Consider the following 26,967-nt stretch of genomic DNA (forward strand, 5'->3'; position numbering starts at 1 on the left):
TATAGCTTATGGGATTTGCTGATGGCTTGAACGTTGAGTGTGAAAATATGACATCAAAATTTTTTGGCATGAACCCAGCCTATGTGGGTCAGTGGTTGAGCGTTGACCTATGAACCAGGAGGTCAAGGTTTGATTCCCTGTCATGGAACATGCTCAGGTTGCTGGCTCAATCCCGGCAGGGGATTGAGGGGGGAGTGCAGGAGGCAGCTGATCGATGATTTTCATCATTGATGTTTTTGTCTCTTTCTCCTTCTCCCTCACTCTTTGAAATCAATACAAATATATTTATATTGTGAGTCTATCTTCACTCTTGGTATTGTAAAGGGAAATGCCAAAAAAATATCTATGTTCTTACAAGTAGCAGTTACATTTTTTAAATGGCTGTTGTTTCTTGAGATTTAAAAAGAGTGCATGTACATTTTATAAGCTATAAACCATAAGAAAGGGGGAAAAAAATCACCCAAATTGGTAAACACTCTACCAGACATCAGACATTTTTCTGTACACATACATATGTTTTACAAAATTAGGATCACTGTTATGAAATATTGTTGACGTCTTTCCAGTGAACAAACTATGTAAGTTTTTAATGGCTGACGGTATTCCACTGTATAAATACACCATAGTTAACTAATTATCTTGTTAAACACTTAGGTTGTTTCAAGCTTCTTATTTTGATAAATAATACTCTATTAAAACTTCTAAAACACAAATCTTTGTGAACTTGTTTAATGATTCCCTTGGAGTAAATTCCTACAAGTGTAATTGTTAGGATAAAGGGCACACTTAAACATTTGCTATGTTTTGCAAGTTTCTCTCGTTTGCATTTCCACCTTCTATGTATGCATATTCTCATTCTCCCAGGTCCACTTTGACGGTGGTTATCGTTAGTCCTCATGTTTGCTAACAGAAGTGAAAGATGTTCTTATATTGCTCTTGTTTGTATATCTTTGGTTACTAGTGTGATTGTGGTTTATTGCTCATTTTTGTTTCTTTTGTAAACTGCCTATGTCCTTTGCCTCAGTTTTTCCTCTTTGGTGTTTGTCGTTTTTTTACTTATTGATTTACACGAGCTCATTGTAAATTGGATATGCAAACTTTGTCATGCCACTCAGACATAAAGAAAAGTTTTATAGAAGTTGGTAATTTTTAATGCTTTCTTCTCAAAAGAATGACTTTTAGAAAGTTCAAACACCATTTAAATGTCAGCATCTTCACATGACTCAGTGGCTGGGTAGCTCAGTTCGTTACAGTGTCATCCTGATATGCCAAGGTTGCAGGTTTAGTCCACACTCAGAGCATGTATATAAGTGGAACACTAAATATTAATGTTTCTCTTTCTCTCTCAAAAAAAATAAATAACTAAATAAAATTCCGTGGGTTTGGAAGTTTCTTCCAGTCCTGGAATTCTTAACCTGAAGCCTGTGGATCCTTAGGCAGTCTGTGGTTGGCCTCCAGGGAGATTGTGCACTTCTGAAATTACATGCAGATTGTGTGTGTGTGTGTGTGTGTGTGTGTGCGCGCGCGTGAGCGTGTGCGCACGCACGCCTGCGGGGAAAGGTCCATAGATTCTGAAAGGGGTCTAGGACCCCAAAATGACAAGATCCACTGTTTTTACGGTTGTAATTTATTGTGAGTTATCTTAAGATTTGTGTTTTCCTTTTGCTTCGTGTAGGCATCAGGGATTTGGGGTGCTCTCGGTAATTCTGGCAAATCATGCTGTCAAGCTGTTAACATCCCTCTTTCAAGACCTGCAAGTGGAGGCTCTGCACAAGGTGAGTGGATTGTACTCAGGGAATCAGTATATCGATGGCTGGATTTACTGGGTAAGCTAGCTGGAGCTAGCAGATCAGGTTGTTATTTCCTGATGACTCATAACATTAATTATCTTTTGATGTTTACCTTCAGGGCTGGGAGACAGATGGTCCTCCTGCGGTCCTGAGCATTATGGCTCAGAGCACCTCCATACAGAGAATTCAACGGCTGATTGACTCTGTTCCACTGACGAACTTGCTGTTGACATTACTCTCAACTTCCTACAGAAAGGTGGGTGGGTCATGCCATTGGTAATTGGAAGATCTTATATAGTATAACCTTCTCAAAATGAGTAAGACTGACTACATTCTTACCGTGACCTTTGCAAACGCCAAATTTGTGGTAATAGTTTTAAAGATTAGAGGAATTCTTAAATTATTCTAAACATTTGAATCAGCTATTAGCGTTGTGACACATTTGGCTACTTGGTGATTTGTGACAATTGGCATGCTGAAGCGAAAACATGCAGTGCACTATGGAAACACTCCTTTTTCAATTCTTGACTGTATTTCTGGTTTCGGAGTGCTTTTGTAGCGTAAAGCAGAGAGTCATGAAGGGGGCTATTAGGAGAGCTACTCCTTGGGTTTAGAAAGAAGAGTAAGACACAGAAAAAACTTTCCAAGTGATGAATGGGATGAAGTAGGATGGCTCCAATTTTGTGTCTTCAGTTACACAAACCTCACTGTTTGCCTAGGCATGTGTCCTGCAGCGTCAGAGGAAGGGCTCCATGAGCAGCGATGCCAGTGCCTCTACTGACTCAAACACCTACTACGAGGATGATTTCAGCAGCACAGAGGAGGACAGCAGCCAAGGTAGAGTCTCTCTTTTCTGTCTCCCAGGAGATCAGCTACACTGTAGCTGCTACAGAGTGCAGCAGGAAGTTTCCCAGTGGTTCCTCTAGTTTCCTGTTTACCATTTTCTTTCAGCTGCCTAGCCTGGATCTTCACTTTATGTGTACTCAATGGTGACATGTTATTTAAGAGTAAGTTGAGCTGTTGAAGACTGAATGATAGAAACTATCAGTAAAGCCCAGATTGCTTTTCATTCCTTTTCCTCCAAAATCAGAATACATCTCAGTTCATATTTCTTTTCATGTTAACCCATTTTGTGAACTCTGCTCTGAGCTTTCCCACTGGAACTGAAAAGGTTGTGAGGTGCTTGGTTTGGCTGTTGTCATAGATGTGTGGCTTGGGGAAGCTTTGGGAGAGACTGTTGCTGTGAACTACAAGGCAAAACTAGCATTACTTCCTGCCTCAGTTTGGAGAAAGATTGAAAGAGATAAGTATCTCAGATTCTTTATAATCAGGTTTGAGGGACCAATGTGCAGTACTGCGAAAGGTACGATTCTTATCTTGGGGTTTACAACTGATAGGCAAGTAAAAATTTGCTCTTGAAAATATTTGCTTTGTTACCAGTAAAATAAAGTGAGATTGTTTTTCTTCCTCTGTTGGGCTCCATTAAAAAAAAAAAAAATCAGTTGGTAACAAAGGGGAAAAAAAATCAGTTTTATTGAGGTATAATTTACATAAAGTGCTCCCATTTTATGTATACGTTTAGATGTTCTAAAATTTTCAATTACAGTTGATGTACAATATTATATTAGTTCCAGGTGTAAAAACATAGATGAGTTTTGACAAATTTATGCAATTTTGTAACTACCACCACAATCAAGATATCCTTGTGTTCCTTTCGACTTACTTTTTTTTTTTACAAAATATCTAAATGATATGCTAACATTTTAAATTTAAAAAAATGTATTATGTTTGTTGTTTTTCTTTTTCTCTGTTCAGATGATGACAGTGAGCCTATTTTGGGGCAATGGTTTGAAGAGACCATCTCCCCCAGTAAGGAGAAAGTGGCCCCTCCACCTCCTCCTCCACCCCCTCCTCTGGAGAGCTCTCCAAGAGTTAAAAGCCCCAGTAAGCAGGCCCCTGGTGAGAAGGGCAACATTTTGGCCAGTCGCAAAGATCCTGAGTTGGTAAGAGTGGATTTCTGAGATTTAGGGGAAGGGAAAAGGGGGAGAAAGGGCATGAAAAGCAGATAATTTAACTAAAACATTTTGTAGGATGGGTAATTGTAAGATTTAAAGGTATTTTATCTTAGGACTTAAATGTATCAATTATACTTGATTAAATAACTTATACTCTTCGTGGTGTTTCTGTGATTGAGGGTTAGTAACACGGTCTTTGGAGTTAGACAGAAGTGATTTTCAATTATATGTCTCTTACTTACTGGCTCTGTGAATTTGGGCAAGAATCTGAACTTCTCCTTGCCTCACTTTTGGTTTTATCATATGGGAGTGATTGCACCTGCCTTTAAGGGTGTTGTGAAGACCCCTCAGCATAGGTCTGGTACATAGTAAGTGCTTGCTAACACTTTTTCCAACCAGTATTTATAGATGATGTACTCTGTGTCAGCCCCTATTCTGAAGCTGTATCAGCAAACAAGTCAGATATAATCTTTGCTTTCATACAGCTTAGTCTAGTCAAGGGTCTGGAATAAAGCATTTATGCAATAATTCAATTTAATTTTTATAGAGCAGGTAAAGAGCCAAGAATTCTATAATGATTATATAGGCCTCAGAATTGAATATAACAATAATACCCTAGAACTGGACAAATATAGATCGTAGCAGAGAAAGAAGCGAGTCAGTCTAATTGGAAAATCCCTGTCTTCATACAATATTTTGTGAAGTCTGTTATACTAAACTGGCATACTGCTTTGTGTAATTGGTAGAATTACATGGGAAGGGCTATCATAATTAAACTTAGTCCTGATGTAGGAATTTAGAATCTGATTTTTACATTCATTGTGTTTATTATAAGCATGAGGCCCATGGGCATATTTTACTTCTATTTGTATTCAGGATTTGTAGGGGCTCTGGGCTTCAGAATCTGATAGGAGCTTTTTGTTGTTGTTCTTTCTAGTTCTTAGGTCTGGCTTCCAACATTTTGAACTTCATCACCTCTTCCATGCTGAACTCTCGGAACAATTTTATCCGAAACTATCTGAGTGTATCTCTTTCAGAACACCATATGGCCACCCTGGCCAGTATCATTAAGGAGGTGGACAAAGATGGACTCAAGGGTCAGTAGACAGGATATCTTTTTCTAGGGGAGTTTGGCTGTTGGCAGGGTGGTGTGATGCATCAAGTAGCTGCTTGAATAAATTGGTTTTCCCATTTGTCTCCAAGGTTCATCAGATGAAGAGTTCGCTGCTGCTCTCTATCACTTCAACCACTCTCTGGTGACTTCTGACCTCCAGTCACCTAACCTGCAGGTGTGTGTGCACTCTGACTGGTCAGGCCAAGAGCTCTCCATCAGTTCTCGGCAGGCTGCAGTTCTTCTGTTGCTAAGGAATGCAGTTTGTCATGGAATCCCCACACTGGAAAGAGTTTCTGAGAAGGATTCTAGTATGTCCCTCTGCTTCAGTTAGGATCATTTTAGGGGAAAAAAAGTCAATCAGTGAACTTAAAGAAAAGGAACAACTATGTAACTCCCAATGACTATCCTAGTAGAAAAGTGGACAAAATAAACAAGAGGGCAGTTTATTAAAAGAATATAAATGGCCAACAAACAGGAAATGTTCGTCATTAATAATCTTAAGAAATACAAATTAGAAGGTGTGTTTTAAAGGAATCAGATGACAGGAGATAGATGCTCTCATATACACTCCTGCTTGCAAACCCACCACCAAAATGAAATCTAGGTTCTTGATTGTGGACTTCTAAATTTTAAAATTTTCTCTCCCTACTGAAGTACCTGATGTCCTGATTTCTAAATCTTTAATTTCTCATTTCATTAGTTTCATATATGTATTTATTTTTGCATTTATAGTTCTTAAATGATAAAATTATTGTTTTTAGTTTTTATAGCAAATGACATCGTGCTCTATGGAATCTTTTTAGGCTTTTTTTCACTTAATATTATTTAGCAATAAACTACCAAGATCCATCTCTACTTTTGCAGTTCGTGTTTTGACTGCTATGTAATATTCCACTGTCTTTGTGACTATATCAGTTTATTTCCCATCTGCTCCCACTGACAGACCTTTGGGCTGTGTCAGGTTTAATTGAAATTCTAGGTGTTGCTATGGTCTTTCTTGTACATCTCCCCTGTTCTCCTGGGACTATAACTAGGAGTAGAGTTGATAGGTTATGGAGTTTGTGGCCTTAAGCAGATAATGCCAAATTACTCTATTTGTGATATCTGTAATGTTTTGAATAATTATTTCCAAGGAATGAGGTCCTCTAGAATGTTTTATATGAATATAATTTAATTTGGCAGACATAGAAGTTTATCCTGTGCCCTGAGGTAACCATGATTTGTGTTTTCTGAAGCCAAGTGAGCAAGCAGGCTTTTGTCTGCTTTTCCATTGCATCCTGCTCAGTTTGTGTGTGTTTGAGAAGATAAGTTGCAGCTTAGATAACTGAGCTGAATGTAAAGCTCATTTGAAAGACATGCCTCAACTGAAGGCAGACAGCCCTGATTAATTCTAGATGCCTTGACATCTTCCAGGCATGTTTCCCTGCTAATACTGTTAATGTAAGTTGTTAGACCTACAAGGTGTTATATCTTCCCCTTTTGAGTGTTATTTGTAGCATGTAACTGATTATGAAAGAAAAAAATGTTAGCTATTTCAGTTCAAGTTATCTTTGGAAAGTACTGACTTTTCATGTTCTATCCATTTAGAATATTTCCCTGATTCTGCTGTCTCACTGCATTTCTCCTTTTTCAGGACCTCATTTCTGACACTAATTAATGATAATTGTTAATGGGGTTAGGTTAGTAATTGTTTCCTTTATATTTTTGTCATTTGTTGAATGAAATGATCTCTTTTCAAACCACTTCTAAATCTGAATCTTGGCACCTCTTTTATTTAAATTACTCCTTTCAGTGTTAAAAAGTAACATTAGAGAGCATGAGTAGCCTTTTGGCCTCATTCGCTGTCCTGGTCCTAATGGTCTCTTGTGTCTTTCATGTCAGAACACACTATTGCAGCAGCTGGGAGTTGCTCCTTTTTCTGAGGGCCCGTGGCCCTTGTACATCCACCCTCAAAGCCTCTCTGTACTTTCACGCCTCCTGCTCATCTGGCAACATAAAGCCGCCGCTCAAGGTGACCCTGATGTCCCTGAATGCCTTAAAGTTTGGGACAGGTAAGAAAATGCCAAGAGGAGCCCTGTGGAGAAGGTTATTTACTTTTTCTTTGTAGTGAATCTGTACCTCTGAGGTGGTACTCAGATGATAGTGTTGAAAGTGTGAAGGTGGAGGGAGAGGGTTGGGGGAAGACGTGCTGTTTAAAAGACAGAAGTACATAAACTGTGGTCTGGAAACAGAATTCCTTCGGCACAGAAGGGATTTGGTTGCAGTGATGAGATAGAACCTAAATCGTGAACATAGCCAATTTTATCCTGACATGGTTTTTTGAGAGGGAACAGGGAAGCCAACTCTGTCTGTGGTTATATTGCTTTCAGCATGAAACCACTTAGAGCGACTCGAAGTCTTTTTTGGACAACTTTTAAAGAATTTTTTTACTTGGGGGAAGCTCAGATTAATTGTCTAAATCCTCTTTAGATGGACCTATATTTGCATTTTTGTTTATGTGGTTAGGAGTCTTCAAAGCAGTTTATTTTTCTAAAAGGCTTTGCTTTTTCTTCCCCATTCTACGATCAAATAAATTCTAATGTTGGATTGGATAAATCATAAGCCCCTCAAATGCCAAAGACCCTGCATTTTTCCTGGTGGAATCTTGCAAAAAGGCCAGGAGATGGTGGGGGGAATGTGTGGGGGAAGCCCTTATTAAAACACAAATCTCTATTCTGATAGCCAAAGGCAGCAGAAACAGTTGGCTACATTTATTTCTTTTTTGCATAAAAGCTCTTCCAACAAGTTCTGAATAGCAGAGGTTTGAGTTATTTTTGACTATTATTATACATTGATTTAACCTGTACTATAAACTAAAATAATTAAATCCTAGAATCAAAGTATAGGGAAAAGTAGTAATTGTTTTTACCTGACCAGATTTGTTAATTAAAAAAAAAAAGCACCACCTTTTGGGAGTTTGCAGTTCTTGCCATTGTCACAAATGGCTGGGCTGGTGTTAACACTCCTGTGGCCTCCCTGGACATTGCTGAAGGGTTCTTGTGGATCCATCTGGCTCTTTTGTAGCCAAGATTTAGTTTTTTCTTTACATGTGGCTTTTTGTCTTCCTCAATTTGCTATCTTAATGCCTGGGTTTAACTCTTCCAGTACTTAACATTGTAACACTTCGGGAATGTTCTAATTTTTTCCCAATGGACATATTCTCCTTTTCTCTGGTAGGTTTTTGTTGACAATGAAGCAGAATGCCTTGCAAGGGGTGGTGCCCAGTGAGACAGAAGACTTGAACGTGGAACACCTGCAGCTGCTCCTTCTCATTTTCCACAACTTCACTGAGAAAGGCCGGCGGGCCATATTGGTCCTTTTTGTGCAGATCATCCAGGAGCTGAGTGCCAACATGGATGCCCAGATGCGTTCTGTGCCTCTCATCCTGGCTCGCCTTCTTTTGATCTTCGATTATCTGCTTCACCAGTACTCCAAAGCCCCTATGTATCTGTTTGAGCAGGTACGATGGACATATTCTTTTTGCTTTACTAGCTGTTATGTAGAGTGTTTTCTTCTTGAGTTACATGATACAATCCAAAATGACCTGCTCAGGTTAGGTTTAAGGTGTTCATTGTGGTAGGCATTTGAGTAGCCTTAGGAAGACCACTAGGACTGTGTTTGTGCACTCACACTTGATGTTTAGGAGAAGCAATAAATGTAGATGACTTGATTTGATGTGTTTGTTAAAATTGGATTATAGGCTCTGTTCATAGGTGTCCTTCTTTGACTTAACCTTGCTTTGTCTGGCACAGTACCCTGAACATCAGCCCTTACTGAATATCTGTTAGTGGTTGAATGATGATCAAGGAATAAATTTTATGGTTTGGTGAATTCTTTTGTAGGGATCCAAAATGAGGATGGAAGGGCCAGTTAAGGATTATTATACTCAGCATTTCTTAAAATGTTTCATTTTACTCCAGCAAAAAGATGCTCCCCAAAAGAAGTCACAGAAAAATCTTAAGATTTTATTTTAGTTTATGAATTCCTTAAACTTTGATTCATCAGTCTACATCATGCCTGGAGTGAGAAGCAGATGGTGACTATGCATCTTTCTTACTTTGAGTATTTGTTTTAATAGGTGCAGCATAACCTGCTCAGTCCTCCTTTTGGTTGGGCAAGTGGATCCCAAGACAGCAACAGCCGCCGGATGACCACCCCCCTCTATCATGGTTTCAAAGAAGTAGAAGAAAACTGGTCCAAGCATTTTTCATCAGGTCAGACAAAAGACTGTCGATAAGAAACTGATTTATTGGTTCTCATGGGCAGGAGACTGCTTGAGGATCTTTGCTCATTAGTTTGTCTACTCCCTTGGGTGACAAGTACCTGTAGATTCAAAACATTTTCAGAAATAGATGCTCACATATCCAGTATTTATTTTAAAACGACAACAACAAAAAAACACATTGAGACACAAGAATTAGAATCCTTTTGTCTGCCACTCTAGATTAAATTTAATTTCTCTTAGGATATGGTTCTAACTCACAGGCTAAATTTCCTTTTGGGTCAATATTCAGAAAATAATGGGAGTTATGACATTTTGTGTGGTGTTTCTAGTTGCCCATTCTTTTGACGAGGTGCTTCTTGTGTGCATGTTACCATGAGGATTGTGAGATTTTTAGTGTATCCTGTGGAAACGTTCAAGTGTTCATATGAATTTACTATCATTTGGATCTCTTATTAGTCCCTTTGGTATTGGGGAAATAGCATTTAACTTTAAGGTAGTCAGTCTAATGGTACAATTTCGTTGATGAGCTTGATCATAGAGCATGTTCGGTAACTCCTAAATAGTGGTTCTTATCTGGGGGTGATTGTGTCCCACTGCCAAAAGAGATATTGGACAGTGTCTGCCGACATAGTTAGTTGTCACAACTGGGAGGCTGCTCCTGGTATTCAGTGGATGGAGCCATAATGGTGCCAAACATTCTACAGTCTGCAGAACAGCCTCCCATAGTGGAGTTATTTGGCCCAAAATGTCAGTAGTGCCAAGGTTGGGAAACCCTGTTCCAAAGTGTTTCTTGGTTTTTACATTTTACACTTATTAAACAGAGTTGAGAATAAAATACTTTTTTTAATAAGCATATTATTTTTCAGATGCTGTGCCACAGCCCAGATTCTACTGTGTCCTGTCCCCAGAAGCCTCAGAGGATGATTTGAACCGACTCGATTCTGTGGTACCAGGAATTTTAAAACCCCATTGTACATGCGGGTCAGATGGTTTCCACCCAAATCAGTTTGTCAGGGGGAAAGGGAATGACTGTATGTAATGAGGGAATTTGTTCTGTGTTAAGGTTTGAGCTTATTCTAAAAGGACAATGCTATTTTGAGGTTTATTGGCTGGGCTCCAGTTTTGCTGTAGGGGATGTCCTTTCTAGTGGTTGACACCTCTGACACATTATTCCTAAAGACTTTCAGCATTTTCACATGCAAATATTTTAATGGATAAACATAGTTGCCTTATTCTAAAACCTGCACTGTGTGCTCACAATGGCCCATATAAGGGCCCTGAGTGGGAATCTTTCTGCAACAAGAAATTATTAATCAGAATTAGATGAACTCTTTTGTCATTCATGAGGTTAAACGGTAGTGTAAGTAGTAGGAAAAAAATATTTCCAAAAATAAGAAATGATTGTCTTTCTTTCTTGGTATTAGGCATGTGATGTTCTCTTCTCCAAGCTTGTCAATTATGATGAGCTTTATACTGCCCTGACATCCCTGCTTGCAGCTGGTTCCCAGCTTGACACGGTCAGGAGAAAGGAAAACAAGAATGTTACAGCTCTGGTAAGACCATGGAAGCCTGGGCTAGTTATGAAGTTTGGCCTTTGTTTGATAATTGGTAGCAGTTCTACCGGAAATTTCCTTCAGTTTACTGAATATCTATTTGCAAAACTGACTGATACTTCAGTATTTCTATGTAGTTATTCATCTTAGAGATAATTTTATCATTTGTCAGCATTGGGAAAATTGTGACTTTGAGAGTTAATGGCCACCTAAGTATTACATACCCTGTGAGCGCATAATGGGTGATACCGAAAGCCTCACACTTGAACTTTTTCTGTGGTCACAGCACTGTGTCTCTCTCTCTCTAAAAGCCTTAACAGCAATCAGGCCACAGAAAAGGCCAGCTGATTGTGGGCCTGCCAAGGAGAATGTCCTGCTTTCTTTTAGTTACTTGTTAAATTGTTTGGGGAGCCAAAGTTGTCTCAGAGCAGCTTTTTTGGCCTGTGAAGTGTGCAGGATATGGTGCAAATTATTTGTTTGTGTGCTTTCACATTTTCTGCTTTATTATTAGATATATTCTCTAGAAAGACTTGAGAGCCAAATCTCAGTTGAAAGTGAGGACTATTCTGCTGTGAGAGTTGCGTTTGGAGCAGTTCTTACCATTAGGGAGATCTTGAGGCAGTGCTGCTACCTTGGTGACTGCTCTTTTTGCTTCTTCCAGGAGGCCTGTGCCCTTCAATATTACTTTTTGATACTGTGGAGGATCCTAGGAATTTTACCACCATCAAAGACCTACATGAACCAGCTGGCCATGAACTCACCTGAGATGAGTGAGTGTGACATCTTACACACTCTGCGGTGGTCTTCTCGCCTGCGGATCAGCTCCTATGTCAATTGGATAAAGGTACCACAGTAGAATGCAGAGCTTGCTGCTAAGGGGTATTCAAAGTCAGTATTCTCTGTGCTGTTGGGAACTTTTAAATGTAAGGGTAATGAAAACTTCAGACTCTGTCTATATTGATCTCCTGAACACTTTTTTCTTGCTGCCCAAATAGGATCACCTTACCAAACAGGGAATGAAGGCTGAACATGCTGGTTCTCTCCTAGAACTGGCTTCCACTAAGTGCAGTTCCGTGAAGTACGACGTTGAAATTGTAGAGGAATACTTTGCTCGACAGGTATGTGTGTTTTGGATTCATAGTGACTGAATTTGGCTTTTGCCACACAGCCCTTTGCCACAACTAATTAATATCTTGTTATTTTTAAAGATCTCATCATTCTGTAGCATCGACTGTACCACCATCTTGCAGCTCCATGAAATTCCTAGTCTGCAGTCCATCTACACCCTTGATGCTGCTATCTCGAAGGTCCAGGTCTCCTTGGATGAGCACTTTTCCAAGATGGCTGCTGAGACTGATCCTCATAAGTCATCTGAAATCACCAAGAACCTACTCCCAGCTACACTACAGCTCATTGATACCTATGCATCATTCACTAGGTGTGATGGGCTGCCTGCCGGGAGGTGGCAGAAAGGGAGAGTTTAGATCCTTGGGTGGTTTGCTTTCTTCAGGAGCTTGAAAATTCCTAAAATTGAACTTTGTAGTTCTAAGTACTATTCACTCTTCAGATCCCCAATGATTCAGAATTTTGTTGGTTTTGTTTTTATCAACTTAGATTTTTTTTTCTTTTCTTTCTTCTTCTCTAATATGAAGGGATGTCTGATGAAGGAATTTTCGAATAGTTCAGTAAGAATCAAGAGAAAGTTTAATTTTTATGAATCTTTAAATATTTTCTAGCATTTTATTTGTAAGATACAAAGAAAGATAATATAATTTTTCCAAGCCTGGTCATTTCTGTTATTCACTAAGATAAAGCTCTTTAAATGCTCTTTAAATTTTATGGTATGTAGTTAGAAAAACAAATTTTTAATGAGTTCGAGTATATTAAAATCCAGCCCTTTCTATAAGCACGGCAAATCACATGCCATGTAGATTTGTGTGTTTTTCATTTTGTCTGAATATTTTGGAATTCATTTTCCGTGTATAAAAATTGGGAGTTTATTCACAAATGAAAATTTCTGGCCTTTCTTACGTTGGAAGAGCTGGCAGAACTGGGCCTGACTTGCCACGTGTCAGTAACAGACCTGAGCTGAGGAGTGACCACTCTTGTAGCTGTGCTCCCTGGGCTCACAGGGGCTTTAAGCTTGTCCTCTTTTTCTGGTCCCCCTAGGATATCACTATTCAGCACCAATTCTATTGGGCTTTTATGTTAAAAGGGTCTTGGTGTTTTTGTAAAAATTAACTAATGTTTTTTAATGTGAATGCCTCCCAGTGGAGAGAGGACTATTGCTTGAGGCAAATTTTTGAACAAAAAATATGAAGTAAACATGAATAATAAATACAAGTGTTTGCTATGTGCCAAGTGGTTTTCTAGGTGCTGGTGTATAGCAATAGCAAAGCTGGGGCCCTGCCCTCTGAGAACTTACGGTCTCTAATCTGGCCCATTAGGCCAATACTTTGTCAACAGAACTGTTACTTGATGTTCCTGGGCAAGTGAGTTTGGGAAGTGCTGGGTAAATAATATTTAACAGTTTTTAAAACTTCTCTGAGACTTTATATGTTGCCAGTGTTCCAAGGCCAGGGGGAGAGGGGTCGATATAGTATTCACTATTTCCTGAACTCATTTATACTAGATTGTGCTTTGGGAACATTTGAGAGGATGGGATATTCTTTGGGAAAGTTACCCATTGGAATTCTTATGAGACCAGAAAGGGGCAGGAGCTGTCAACCATATTTAACAGATTAGGAAATGGGTAAAGGTTTTTCAGTTGGTCCAGGGTTAGTTTCTCCTAACTACAATGGGAGTAGATTCCTTCGGCTTTTACATATCCCCTATTTTCTCTTCAGAGCCTATTTGCTACAGAACTTTAATGAAGAAGGATCCACTGACAAACCTTCCCAGGATAAATTGCACGGCTTTGCTGCTGTTCTAGCTATTGGCTCTAGTAGGTGCAAGGCAAACACTCTGGGTAAGTGAATGTGCTTTTGCATAATACTGTTATTATGACCAGTAGTGCCACTTCTCTCCCTCTCGACCTGTCTGCTGGCATTTTCCATTTATTGGAATCAAACACTGACAGGTTTATCTGTTTAGATCTTCACAGTAACCCTGTGAGTAAGTGTTGGCATCATCCCCTTTTACTCATAAGGAAACTGAGGCTTAGAGAAGTTATTTGCCCCTAATCCTATATCTTTGCAAGTGGTAGAGCTGGAATCCAAACCAAGATAAGTTGTTTCTAAAGCATTAGGCTATTCTGTGAGCACAGATCTTTGTTCTTTTTTTCAGTTATAGAGATTAGGAAGACGAGCAGACTATTGTTTCATGCTTGGGAAAACCTTCCCTGAGTTAGGAAAGATCTGGTAGAAATTTAGGATGGGGAATCAAAAGAACTGGAGTTAAGTACAGTAGTTACCCTTCAAAATTTCCAGCCATTTGGCCTTGGCCAGTTTGGCTCAGTGGATAGAGCATCGGCCTGTGGACTCAAAGTTCCCAGGTTCGATTCCAGTCAAGGGCACATGCCTGGGTTGCAGACTCGGTCCCCAGTCGGGGGTGTGCAGGAAGCAGCTGATCAATGATTCCCTCTCATATTGATGTTTCTGTCTCTCTCTTCCTTTTCCTTCCTCTCTGAAATCAATAAAAATATATTTTTAAAAAATTTCCAGCCAGTTGTATTTTCCTGAATTTCAAACTTTAAATGCTTTGGATGTTCAAATATTCTCACTTTAGAAATTAAATTTTACTACTTCCTTGAATGCTGTTCTTTATGATTTCTACCCTTAAGATTTATCGTAAGGGTAAAAGGGATCAAAGCAACACTTATTTGTAGGTGTAGCAGATGTTTAATAGTGATTTTAGTCTAACTTTTAATGACCTGCCTTTACTTTGCGTCTTGTTTCCAGTTTTCTGCTTTACTTACAAGATTAGAAAGTGAATATAGTGGGAAATAAAAACCTTACAATTGAGATTGTTAAGCAGTTATATAGTTCTTGGACATAATACTGCTATTGAACTATCCATCTAAGCTATCTTAGTAATTATTTTGACAGCTTGAGCTGTGATGGTTCTTTTCTGCATTTGGGCCTGGCTTTTAAGATGCTGTGCCCTATTCTTTTTCTCTAGTGATGATTCCTTGTCCTTTTTGTGGCCACCAGGTCCAACACTGGTTCAGAATTTGCCATCGTCAGTGCAGAGTGTGTGTGAGTCCTGGAACAACATCAGCACCAATGAATTTCCCAACATCGGATCCTGGGTGAGTGTCTGTCTTTCCAGGAAGCATTAGCCCGTCTGTGTTCTGTTCTTGTTCTTTAGGCTGAAAGTAGCCTCCAAGGGATCTTTGTATGCTCCAGTAGTATTTGCTGTGGCTAAATCACTAATCAAAGCCTTGAATTATCCATATGGTACCCATGTGGTCTTTTGCTAAGAAGTGTGTGTTATCGTGTTACAGGACAGGTACTCTGCTACTATGAGCCTCAGTTTTTTCATCTGTTAAATACAGATGTGAAATTGAGAATATTAAATGTGAAGTGCCTTGCACATGATCTAGCATGAATTCTCAGTAAATGTTAATTGTTTCCTTTTTAGGTTATGTCAAAAACATGCTCCTCTTGTCATAATTTTATGGGGTAGCTTTTAGGTTCTCTAGGCTTTTAGAAGACTGTTTAATCTTCTATCAGTTTACTTGAACTTTGTGTATTCTCTACTCCAGGCGTCCTCAAACTACGGCCCACGGACCACATGCGGGTGTTTTTGCTGTTTTGTTTTTTTCCTTCAAAATAAGATATGTGCAGTGTGCATAGGAATTTGTTCATAGTTTTTTTTAAACTGTAGTCCGGCCCTCCCAACGGTCTGAGGGACAGTGAACTGGCCCCCTGTTTAAAAAGTTTGAGGACCCCTGCTCTACTCAGATTACCTCTTAACAGATTATTACAGTTCTTTGGAAAAGCCAACTATTATAATCTTATTATCCCGGCTTTGTAATTGTGGCTTCAGTTTACATTACCTGGAGCCTATAGTACAAGGATAATGAAGATATTTGTAATAGAGATCCAGATGCATTGCAAACTCTAGATCCTTCTCAGGTATTCGAGACAATAGTTTTCATGTTGTGAATATACAGTTGACCCTTGAACAACAATGGCTTGAAATGTGTGGGTCCACTTATAGGTGGATTTTTGACCTGTAAGTTCAATTTGGCATTGTTTCAAGGATCAATTCTAGGGTTGGGAACCTGTGTATGAGGAGGACTGACTAGTTATATGCAGATTTTCGACTCATGGGAAATCGGCGCCCCTAACCTCCAAGTTCATCAGGGCCAACTGTAGTATATTCTAATTATTTTGAAAGTGATTGGTATTTTAACTTTTTATTAACTAAATTTTAACTTCTAACTAAAGTTTGTACCTGCTCCCTCTACTCTACTAGCTTTCCTTCCCAGGATGCATAGTAGTGTATACTGAGGAGAGCCATTGTCTGTAAACCTCAACAGGGCCTTAATTTATGTCAGCTTGGTTTCTTTCTTTCCATGTGAGAATTTTATCCTGGGTAGGTAGATGGCCTGTCCATTCGTGTCTGTTTTGTCTCCATTCAGCGAAATGCCTTTGCCAATGACACCATCCCTTCAGAGAGTTACATCAGTGCTGTGCAGGCTGCTCATCTGGGAACTCTTTGTGGCCAAAGCCTACCCTTGGCTGCTTCCCTGAAGCACACCCTCCTCTCTCTGGTCAGGTTGACTGGGGATCTTATTGTGTGAGTACTTACTATGTAGCCTGAAGTGCTTGCTACACCTGTATTCTGTCACAGCTAAAAAAAGGCACGGGTGCTGTTTTTTAAAAATCTGCATAATAATGACTTATGCATGTTTCTGTAGCTGAAAGCCTGTTGGATTAGAATCTGAGCTTTCACCTAGAATGATTTTTAACTTGGTTCTGAAGGTCAGCAGAGTACCTCCTCCCCTCTCTGTATAGTATTTCAGAAAAGGCATGCTGGCTTTAGATGATACTGTGATTTGGAGGTGCTTTGGGTTTAAACTTTAAGGTGATAGTGATGTATTTGAAATCAGATGTTTTCCAGAATTATTGTGGGAGGCAGACACAGCTATTGGGGATTAGGAAAGGCCATGGAGGGACTATTTTGTCTTCCTGTACTTAGGCCCGGGTAAAGTCCTATATCACATTGCCTTAAAAGTTATCCAGATTCCTGACAGTTCTAGAAAAGTATCTGGGATGGGTTACTATATTAGGTTTTAGTTAATTTTTCTTTTCTAAATATAAAAAAAATACATCTTGTTGTTTTAATAAATGAATTTTTCATATGGAAATAAGTTTTGCTTCTGATATAACAATGAAAAAAATAGGAAATGATATGATGGCACCTCTGTAAAAAACAACTATCAAGGGCAAAAAACTGGACTAAGAGTCCTTCCCCTTAATAATGACTGAATTGCCCTATTTTGCTGTCCCTCCTCGCAGCGTTTTGGAGAAGTAAATTCACTAACTTGGTTCCATTTTCTTTGTTGAAGTTGGTCCGATGAGATGAACCCGCCACAGGTAATTCGGACCCTGCTTCCCCTTCTGTTGGAATCGAGCACTGAGAGTGTCGCTGAGATCAGTAGCAACTCCCTGGAACGCATCCTGGGCCCCTCGGAGTCTGATGAGTTCTTGGCTCGTGTGTATGAAAAGCTGATCACTGGTTGTTACAACATTCTGGCCAATCATGCGGATCCCAATAGGTGAGCCTGATTGAGATCAGTCAGGTTCCTGTGACCTGCTACTCTCAGTGAAATGTACCAATACAGGCTCCTTTATGCCATTAATTATTAGCTTTTTATTGTGTTTTTGAACAGAAAGTTCTATACTTGTGTGCACTTTGTGTTGTCGGCATGGCGTGAAAGTTATTTGGAATCCTCTTTTGTGATTAATTCTTAAGAATAAACATGAAGAAAATGGAAGGCTTAAATGTTCAGATTTGGAAACTTGAAATATTTCAACAGATGCTTATCAAGTGCTGTACTAGATGTGATGAAGTGTACAAAGAAACGATAACATTTCTAATATTTTTGTGATCAGGTTTCTGAGATGGGTGGTCAGTGGAATTAGGTAGTTTCATAGCATTGTTTGACTTCGATAGTTTAGGCCATGTTGACGTGGGCGAGCCATAAAGAACAGTTAAGTAAGTTATAGTTTTAACCTACTGAGAACTATATAAATAAAGGGTCTAAGTATTGAGATTTCCTTTCTTTATGTTGTTGAGACCAGGTTTTTATTTTTATCATTGCACCCCCCCCCTTCCCTCCCTTCCTTCCTGCCTTCCTTCCTTCCCTCCTTCCTCCCTTCCTTCTATAATGTGTGGCCTGGACCCATGGTCCTTTGGACTCAAGCCATCGACTACATCAGTTACCTCACATTTTAGGAACTTTTTTGTTTTATTAGCTTAATTTATCAAATATTTATTGAGTACTTACTGTGTGCCAGGCTTTTATGCTAAATTTTGACGAGACAAAATTGAATATTACCCTCAAGGTTTAGTCATAAACCAACTTTAGGCTTTTAAAAATCGGTGTTAGAAGGACATTGAAACTCCTTTTTGGTAGTTAATTTTTCTTTTTTATCCACAGTGGACTGGATGAATCCATCTTGGAGGAATGTCTCCAATATTTGGAGAAACAACTGGAAAGCAGCCAGGCTCGTAAAGCCATGGAAGAATTCTTCTCTGAAAGGTGAGCTGAATTTTGTTTTATTCAGTGAGCATTTTTTGAATGCCTCCTGAAAGCAAAAAGCTATCTATGTTGACTTAGGTATTCTTTCTCAAGGAATACTTTAAGGACTGCTTAAGTGTGCAAACAGTATCTTGGGGAGGACTTAGGTTAACTGCTGACTCCTTGAGGTTATTGATGAGGAGTTGACTTCTTGAACACCTTGTGTTGTTGACTCACAAATGACCAGTTCCCCTAGAGGAGATGAGATTGTGAAGAAATAGAAATGGATATTAATGTGTTTCTTTCCTTTTTTCCCTTTCTGCCTCCCAGTGGAGAACTTGTGCAGATCATGATGGCAACAGCCAATGAGAACCTCTCTGCTAAATTCTGTAACCGAGTTTTGAAATTCTTCACCAAACTCTTCCAGCTGAGTGAGTGACAGCTTTTAGTAATCTTCTTATGGGAACTTTGATGTCTGGCTAATACTGTGCATTTCTTCTGCCCGAGTGTCACTATAGCATTAAAATGATAACAAGTGGAGAGAATCCCTCAGAAAGTTCGGAAGGAAGTAGAAAACGTGCTTAAAGCCTTTCCCCTTTCCTGGCTCACAATTTGCACCTTCCTTCCTTTCCCCGTGCCCTCCTTCACTGACCTTGGCCTCTCTGTCTGTCCCCAGCTGAGAAGAGCCCTAACCCGAGTCTTCTACACCTCTGTGGCTCTCTGGCACAGCTGGCTTGCGTGGAGCCTGTGCGTCTCCAGGCCTGGCTCACCCGCATGACCACATCGCCCCCCAAAGATTCTGATCAGCTGGACATGATTCAGGAGAACCGGCAGCTGTTGCAGTTACTGACTACATACATTGTTCGGGAAAACAGGTAGAACAGCTGCATTTCCGTAACGTGGCCCTAACGACTCCAGAAATATGTTGAGAGCTTTTTCAGTGATCTTTTCTTTAGGCATCAGCCAGTATTTTCAGTGACTCCAAAGCTCCCTTCACTAGAGTTAAGGAACCTAGTAGAGCTCCCTTCACTAGAGTTAAGGAACCTAGTAGAGCTCCTTGCTTTTTGTCATGGAAAAACTTTTGCAATGACTTGATCTGTTGGTTGTAACAAAGGTGAAAGTTTTCTGCTCTAGGAACCCAAGTCCAAAGTATATATAATCATGCATTTAATGTTTAATTTAAGACTTCCCTTAATTACTCTTACCAATTCAGAGGTACATGGAGTCAGATTCTTGTTGATTACTCACCAATTTGCTGTTTCTTCCAGCCAAGTTGGGGAAGGTGTGTGTGCTGTGCTTCTGGGTACCCTGATCCCCATGGCAACAGAGATGCTGGCCAACGGTGATGGAACTGGTTTCCCTGAACTCATGGTTGTGATGGCCACCCTGGCCAGTGCAGGTCAAGGTGCTGGCCACCTTCAGCTTCATAATGCTGCTGTGGATTGGCTAAGTAGATGGTAAGGTGATGAAGTTGGAGGAACTCATTCATACCTTACAACATTGCTCTTAGATAAAAGGGGATAAGTAGTTGTAGGTTATTTTCTTTGTAGCTCAGAGTGAGTATAAAAGAAACTTGAATCCCTGGCACCCCCCCTCCCTCCTTTTTTGTTAATCTTTGCCCAAGGCTATTTTTCCCATTGATTTTTAGAGATAGTGGAGGGGGGCGGGTGCAGAGAGAGAAACATTGGTGTCAACACCTCAATTGGTTACCTTCCTCATGCACCCCAACTGGGGCCGGGGATCAAAATTGCAACCCAGGTATGTGCTCTTGACCAGGAATTGAACCCACAACACTTTGGTGCTACACCAGCCAGGGCTTGAATTCCTGCCTTTTTATCAATAAATCTGTTCACTTTAGACTTCATCTTTACTGTTTTCTAAGTAGAGTTTTCTGTTCATTATTCCTAGGAGAAGTCTTGGGGAAAAGTGTACTAAGTGTCAGTGATAAGGCCAGAGCACTCCAGACCTCTGATTATTTACATAGTTTTCTAAGGATGCCTTTGCTTATAGTGTCCACAACTTGATGCAAGATTTATGAAGATGCTTCCTTTCTTTGGTTCATCTGATTTTGTGTCCTCTTCCCCTTTTTCTTTCCTTGGGATAGCAAGAAGTACCTGTCACAGAAGAATGTGGTTGAAAAACTGAATGCCAATGTAATGCATGGGAAGGTAAGAAAAATGAGGAGTGACAGCAGTCAGGGAGTGATGATTCTCTGTCTGTGGTCAGGTGGAAGTCTCTCCTTTCTGTTGGCTTCTGTCCCTGGCCAGCCTACAGAGGAAGAGGCTACAAATCTCAAAGACCTAGAAAAATATAATTGCAAACTGCATGCCCTTTGACACCTTTGGGTGGCAGAATCCTTAAAACAGTGAACTCCAGCTATTTTTAGATACTGCTATGCTGTGGAACACTGTCTCCTGCTCCTGCATTGGATCCATCTGCTCTGATGAGGTGTTATGTGGGGCTACAGACTCTCTTTTCAACTCCAGTCTAGATACTAGAATGGTTTACTTTGCCTGAGGATTCAGGTCACTGTGCTGAGAAAACAGTTTGAAACTGACAGAAATCTTACATCCAGGCATTCCCCAAACCCTCACCCCTCAATTCATGAACCTGGCATAGGAAGCTAATGGCCAACCATCACGATACCATTCATTTCTCCCTATTTTCTTGCTAATCTTTATCCTTTCAGCTCTGAACTGTCTATGTGCAGAATGAGGAATGGAGAAATCTGAGGCTTTGATGCCAGGCTGTTGAGTTTTTTAGGCAAGCAAGAACTACCTGCAAAGGGTTGCTGGAAATTTTTCCACTTGATCTCTGAAGCTGTCTCTCTTCTACTGCATTGATTTAAAACCAGTAATTTAAGTGTCTTATTAATGGTTAAAAAATGCTAATGAGAACCTAGTCATAATTTTAATCTAGTCTTTTCTTGAATGATTTTTTCCTTCATTTTTCTCCCTTTTCCTTATTTCAGTTTTATTTCATTTTATAATATTTTGTAAAGACTCATCTTTGTGCTTAAGAATAAATGAATACACAGTAATTTAGTGCAATTTATTGACATGTGGTCATAGTGCTAATAGTTGGGGAAATGGATAATTAAAATTTTTTTCCCTCTTATACCATTCCTCTGAAATTGAACTTTATTAGGAAAAGCTTGAGAAACTGTAGTTTACATGATAATGAAATATGGGGACCAAGGCTTCTATGGTGTGGTGCTCTTTTTTTGTAGCATGTGGTCGTCCTGGAGTGCACATGCCATATCATGTCTTACTTGGCTGATGTCACCAATGCCCTGAGCCAGAGTAACGGTCAAGGCCCAAGTCACCTCTCAGTGGATGGGGAAGAGCGGGCCATTGAGGTGGACTCAGACTGGGTGGAGGAGCTGGCAGTGGAAGAGGAAGACTCCCAGGCAGAGGATTCAGTAAGTACCAAGGAACCAACCGCCAGGGGACCCACAGAGTAATTCCTGGCTGGCACTTGCAGAGCTCACACTAACAGGTCCATGACCTTTCCTCCCAGCCGTGAGCTTCAAAACTCTTTATAGTCCTTACAGCTTTCTCCCAGTTTATGTGATTAATGCCAGAATGTTTCCCCAGGCCTGCAGAGCAAGCTGTCGGGACCTAATTTCTTGGAGGAAAGGACTATTAAATAAACATATGCTGCCTTCCATCCAGAGTCAATAATTCTGCTATTCCTTAGTTTTTGCATCCAAGATGGAGATTCCAGGATGAGTTCTTCATGGGAATGGTGTGAGCTCCCTTTTAGAGAAAGCATAAGATTTCTCTTTTTCTTAACCTCAAAACTCTAAGGTCTCACCTGACATTGTAGCACATGTAGAGCCTGCAAGCCATTTCCTAGAGTCAGCTATTTATATAGGCTGTGTTTTTCTGGGTGTCTGGAGGGATATAGGTCTGATTAAAAGGTCTTATATCTTTGAAGGATGAAGATTCTCTTTGCAATAAACTCTGCACTTTCACCATCACTCAGAAAGAATTCATGAACCAGCATTGGTAAGAGTAGTTCTTTTTAGGTGACCGTTTGGCAGGCCTTGATTGTTGGGACTTCTGGGCTCATTTGCTGGTTCTTGTTCTTCGTAGGTATCACTGCCACACCTGCAAAATGGTTGATGGGGTGGGGGTGTGCACAGTATGTGCCAAGGTATGCCACAAGGATCACGAGATTTCCTATGCCAAATATGGATCCTTCTTCTGTGACTGTGGAGCCAAGGAAGATGGCAGCTGTTTGGTGAGAGATTGGAGCATTCTCTGGGCTAAAAAGGGCGGCTTGTTAGTGACATGGGAATGCTTAAGCCAAACTGGGAAATTCTCATGTCACCTTCATGGTGACCTGGGTCTAGGAGTAAATTCTGATTCTGTCACTGATCATGGCTTAAGCACTTCACTTAGAATGTTAGAACTTTCAGGGTCATTTGAGACCTTGCAACTTTTTTCTAAGACCCATAATTTCAGATGTTATAATCAAGACCAGTTGCTCTGCCTAAGTTTTAGATATTAGGTGAATACCATGAAGATCAGAATTCAGGCCTTTGGATGTCTTTTAAGTGGCTAGCCAATTTCTTCTTTGGGTCAGATTTCCCTCCAGGATCTTAGGCAGTATTTCATCTGTGCTTGTGGCGAGAGCTCAGGGCCTCTGATGTTTTCTGTCCCTAGGCGCTGGTGAAGCGAACACCTAGCAGTGGCATGAGTTCCACCATGAAGGAGTCAGCATTTCAGAGTGAGCCCAGGGTTTCAGAGAGTCTGGTGCGCCACGCCAGTACATCCCCAGCTGACAAAGCCAAAGTCACCATCAGCGATGGCAAGGTTGCTGACGAGGAGAAGCCTAAGAAGAGCAGCCTGTGCCGCACAGTGGAGGGCTGCCGGGAGGAGCTGCAGAACCAGGTGGGCTCTGATGGCGCTCAGCACCGTGGGCAGAGGGTGGAGCCTGGCAGGTGGTTCACTAGCATACAATGGACAAGGCTGTTTTTGCAGCTCCACGGGTGGGTCTTGGAGCTATTTCCTCTTTCTCTAAGTTTACTCATTTCCGCAGTGTGAATAAATGGTGTGTGTTGTCAGTCATACTTGTTAGGGGAGGATGTATCACTGAGTATTATGGGAGTTTGTGTGAGGGTAGGTTTTAGTTGTGTAATACACTAGAGCACCTCTTCTCGGCCAGGGTTCCTCATCTGAAGCATAGAATACAGAACATGATTTGAGTGATTATTTTGTCAATTTTCCTAAGGATTGTACATAACTCAAACCATTCTAGTTTCACAGGAGATAAGTTAACTAATTATGCATGATGGACATGATCGAGCTTTAGGGTATCTACATGAGACTCCTGGTTTAGAAAGATTGCTCTAGAGTTAATAGCATGGTAACATACTGAATGGACTCAAATCCAATATTATGGAGGGAATGAGATGATTCCCCATAATGGATTCTGAGAGTGGATACTGGCAAGATTATTGTGATGAGTATGACCCATTATTTTTACGTCTTTTTTTTTTTTCATTTGTGTATTTGGATTTTTCTCAGGCCAATTTCTCCTTCGCTCCTCTCGTGTTAGACATGCTCAATTTCCTCATGGATGCCATTCAGACCAACTTTCAGCAGGCTTCTGCCGTGGGGAGCAGCAGCCGGGCTCAGCAAGCCCTCCGAGAGCTGCACACAGTGGACAAGGTGGTTGAGATGACAGACCAGCTCATGGTGAGTGTGTCAGTGTCAGGAAACTTAGATGCCAGAGTGTGCTAGGCACTTTAAGAAATATCCTTAGAATAGTCGATCCCTGGCCATTTAGAACTTAGAACCTAAGGTACCATGACATCCAGTGTGAAAATCAGCATGTGAGGTGTGTATTCTAAAGAAATCATTTGAAGTAAGTCCCCTTTTCAGTTCATATAAGTATATGAATTGCCAAGATGTGAAGATCTTCATTTGGAGGCAATTATAATATAAATTTCTTCTGTATATAAAATAGAGAGTCTCCTTATTGTATCTTATCCCCTAAGGCTCTTCTGGCTTGCAAAAATAATGTTTGTCCTCTTTTGCTTTAGGTAACTTTCCTTTAGTTCTTCATATGACATGGGTTTTAAGGTGTAAGTGACTATCCACTTTAAAACCTGTGCTCAGTACTGACTATAGGACTCCCGGTGGGTCTGCCTGGCCTCTTTGGAAGCGCAAAATTAAATGACGGACATGACTAGGTCTTACAAGGTGACTGTTTCTAAGGAAAAAAATACTCATTTGGAAATCCACACACATACTTACACACATGTACTTTATTAAAAATTCGTTACAGTTTACACAGTGGTTACACAGTAGTGTAAAAGATGTTTCTGAATCCATGTCTTTAAGTCTAATATACCTGAATGTAAGAAATACCTATGTGGTCCAGTATGTTTTTTTCCACTCTCAAAGTAAATAATGCCCTAGTCAGTTTGGCTTGGTGGATAAGAGCATTGGCCTGTGGACTGATGGGTCCCAGGTTCGATTCCGGCCAAGGACACATGCCTGCGTTGTGGGCTTGATCCCCAGTAGGGGGCATGCAGGAGGCAGCCGATCAATGATTCTCTCATCATTGATGTTTCTATCTCTCTATCCCTCTCCCTTCCTCTCTAAAATCAATAAAAATATATTAAAATAAATAAACAGTCACAGTTTTAGACCAGTGTTTTTTAGACTTCTAGATATGAAAGATGAAGCTAAAAAATATTGGGGTAGTGTTGGTAACCCTAAAAGCTGCTGTCTTTTCATTTCCCTGGTTAGATCAATGAGAAAAATTTCATAGTCACTATCATTTTTTTTAAAAAGCCTTATAACATTTTAAGAGCCAATACTTTTTATTAACTAAATGTAGCTTTATGAAACATTCACTACATTGTTGTTATTGCTGACAATAACTTTATAAACTTACTTGTGTCCATGGACAGAGATTGGAGTCCATTGCTCCTGAATGACCTAACTGTAGCATCTTAATCACTTAAATAGTGTGTGAATCCCCTTGATCTTGTTTGCCTTATTACTGCCTCTTCTCTCTGCTTCCCTCTATGCCAGGTTCCCACCTTAGGCTCCCAGGAAGGTGCCTTTGAGAATGTTCGGATGAATTACAGCGGAGACCAGGGCCAGACTATTCGACAGCTAATCAGCGCCCATGTACTCAGGCGGGTGGCTATGTGTGTACTCTCCTCCCCCCATGGGCGTCGCCAACATTTGGCCGTCAGCCATGAGAAAGGCAAGGTGGGTACTCCCAGTTCCTTCCCACTCATTTTAGGTTATATTTATCTTAAGTGCTAAGTAAAACAGGTGACTATGCTCAGATTGGCCTTTTGGGAAAAATCTATCAGGTTCTGAGAATGCTTTAAGGACAGTGCTCAAAGAGCATTTCTACTGGAACACTTGGTGACTTGATTAAACTTAGACCCAGTATGACTGGAACAAAGACTCTGTTTCTCATTAGTAAATTCCCACTCAAAGCATATCCTTCAAGCCCCAGGGAAAGATAATGACCAGCAGTGACCTAGGACAGAGTGGCTTGCAGTCTGCTCAGTTTGGCCACTCTGGAAGGCATAAGCCAAGAGACAAACAGCTTCCTAGGAAAACAAGAGTTCCTTATTTGGTTCCTCACAGCCCTCAAAGGACACAGGAAAGTTTATATGTTGTGTTCTAGAACCCGTGGAAGGTGAGAGAGTTGTGGATATCTTCACGTTTTTCTGTATTCTGGCTTCTCCATCACCAGTTAAGTTGTTTTAACATTAGCTTAAGTGAAAAGAACAAACTAGAGAGATGAATAGTTCTTAAAAGAGCTTGAAAATACTCAAAAATATTTCATAGTAAACTAGAAAGGATATAGTACATAGGAATTTTTTATTTTTATGAACTGATTATAGAAAGAGAAATTAGGTTTATTAGTCATCTGTTTGGTCCTCACTGGATGGAGAAAATGAAGACATTCCATATACTTTACAAACTTAACCTGTGTCCATGGACAGAGATTGGAGTCCATTGGGCTAGGGTTTTCCTCAGAGGCTTATCCACAATAAAAACCTGCAAACTAATATCCCTATTGAAGAAGCGTTTGTTATTGCTGTGTTCTCTGAGAAGACTAGGGTTAAGAATAAATTGGTGATTGTTCCTTTGCAGATCACTGTTCTGCAGCTCTCTGCACTCCTGAAGCAAGCAGATTCCAGCAAAAGGAAGTTGACTCTGACCCGCCTAGCATCTGCCCCAGTCCCCTTTACTGTGTTGAGCCTCACTGGGAATCCATGCAAGGAAGACTACCTGGCTGTGTGTGGACTAAAGGTAACAGTCTTGATCCAGGGTTGGTTACCTAGAGCTATGGATCCTAGTCACCTTCTCTCTCCTGTTCTTGGCACCACTTTCCTTACTGGCTGTTGGTTTTTAAACTTAAAAACTATTGGAATGCAAAAGAAATATTTCTATGAATTTCTTTTAGATTGTTTTTTATGTTGGAATAATCTTTATATGTTCTTGAAACCTGAATATGTTCTAGATAGTCTGAATACTGTCTGAAGGCAGGGAA

The 26,967-nt window shown here is 40.3% G+C and overlaps 1 protein-coding gene across 4 annotated transcripts in view; it reads left to right on the top strand.

Moving 5' to 3' along the window:
* UBR4 (ubiquitin protein ligase E3 component n-recognin 4) overlaps positions 1-26,967 on the top strand; it is a 120,754-nt gene that overhangs the window by 18,158 nt on the left and 75,629 nt on the right. For all 4 annotated transcript variants that reach the window (XM_079777440.1, XM_079777443.1, XM_079777442.1 and 1 more), the window contains exons 12-41: positions 1,676-1,775; positions 1,909-2,046; positions 2,510-2,627; positions 3,606-3,793; positions 4,743-4,902; positions 5,009-5,094; positions 6,801-6,970; positions 8,136-8,418; positions 9,037-9,172; positions 10,050-10,129; positions 10,608-10,736; positions 11,398-11,580; positions 11,732-11,854; positions 11,945-12,174; positions 13,583-13,704; positions 14,888-14,985; positions 16,324-16,481; positions 17,254-17,463; positions 18,349-18,450; positions 18,760-18,860; positions 19,106-19,304; positions 19,698-19,886; positions 20,534-20,597; positions 21,659-21,850; positions 22,369-22,439; positions 22,527-22,674; positions 23,100-23,327; positions 23,964-24,134; positions 25,482-25,664; positions 26,568-26,726. In XM_079777440.1, coding sequence (XP_079633566.1) covers positions 1,676-1,775; positions 1,909-2,046; positions 2,510-2,627; positions 3,606-3,793; positions 4,743-4,902; positions 5,009-5,094; positions 6,801-6,970; positions 8,136-8,418; positions 9,037-9,172; positions 10,050-10,129; positions 10,608-10,736; positions 11,398-11,580; positions 11,732-11,854; positions 11,945-12,174; positions 13,583-13,704; positions 14,888-14,985; positions 16,324-16,481; positions 17,254-17,463; positions 18,349-18,450; positions 18,760-18,860; positions 19,106-19,304; positions 19,698-19,886; positions 20,534-20,597; positions 21,659-21,850; positions 22,369-22,439; positions 22,527-22,674; positions 23,100-23,327; positions 23,964-24,134; positions 25,482-25,664; positions 26,568-26,726 — 4,519 coding nt within the window. The remainder of the gene's footprint in view (positions 1-1,675; positions 1,776-1,908; positions 2,047-2,509; positions 2,628-3,605; positions 3,794-4,742; positions 4,903-5,008; positions 5,095-6,800; positions 6,971-8,135; positions 8,419-9,036; positions 9,173-10,049; positions 10,130-10,607; positions 10,737-11,397; positions 11,581-11,731; positions 11,855-11,944; positions 12,175-13,582; positions 13,705-14,887; positions 14,986-16,323; positions 16,482-17,253; positions 17,464-18,348; positions 18,451-18,759; positions 18,861-19,105; positions 19,305-19,697; positions 19,887-20,533; positions 20,598-21,658; positions 21,851-22,368; positions 22,440-22,526; positions 22,675-23,099; positions 23,328-23,963; positions 24,135-25,481; positions 25,665-26,567; positions 26,727-26,967) is intronic.

Source organism: Cnephaeus nilssonii (genome assembly GCF_951640355.1).
Source record: "Cnephaeus nilssonii genome assembly, chromosome: 7".
In the NCBI taxonomy this organism is placed as follows: Eukaryota; Metazoa; Chordata; class Mammalia; order Chiroptera; family Vespertilionidae; genus Cnephaeus; species Cnephaeus nilssonii.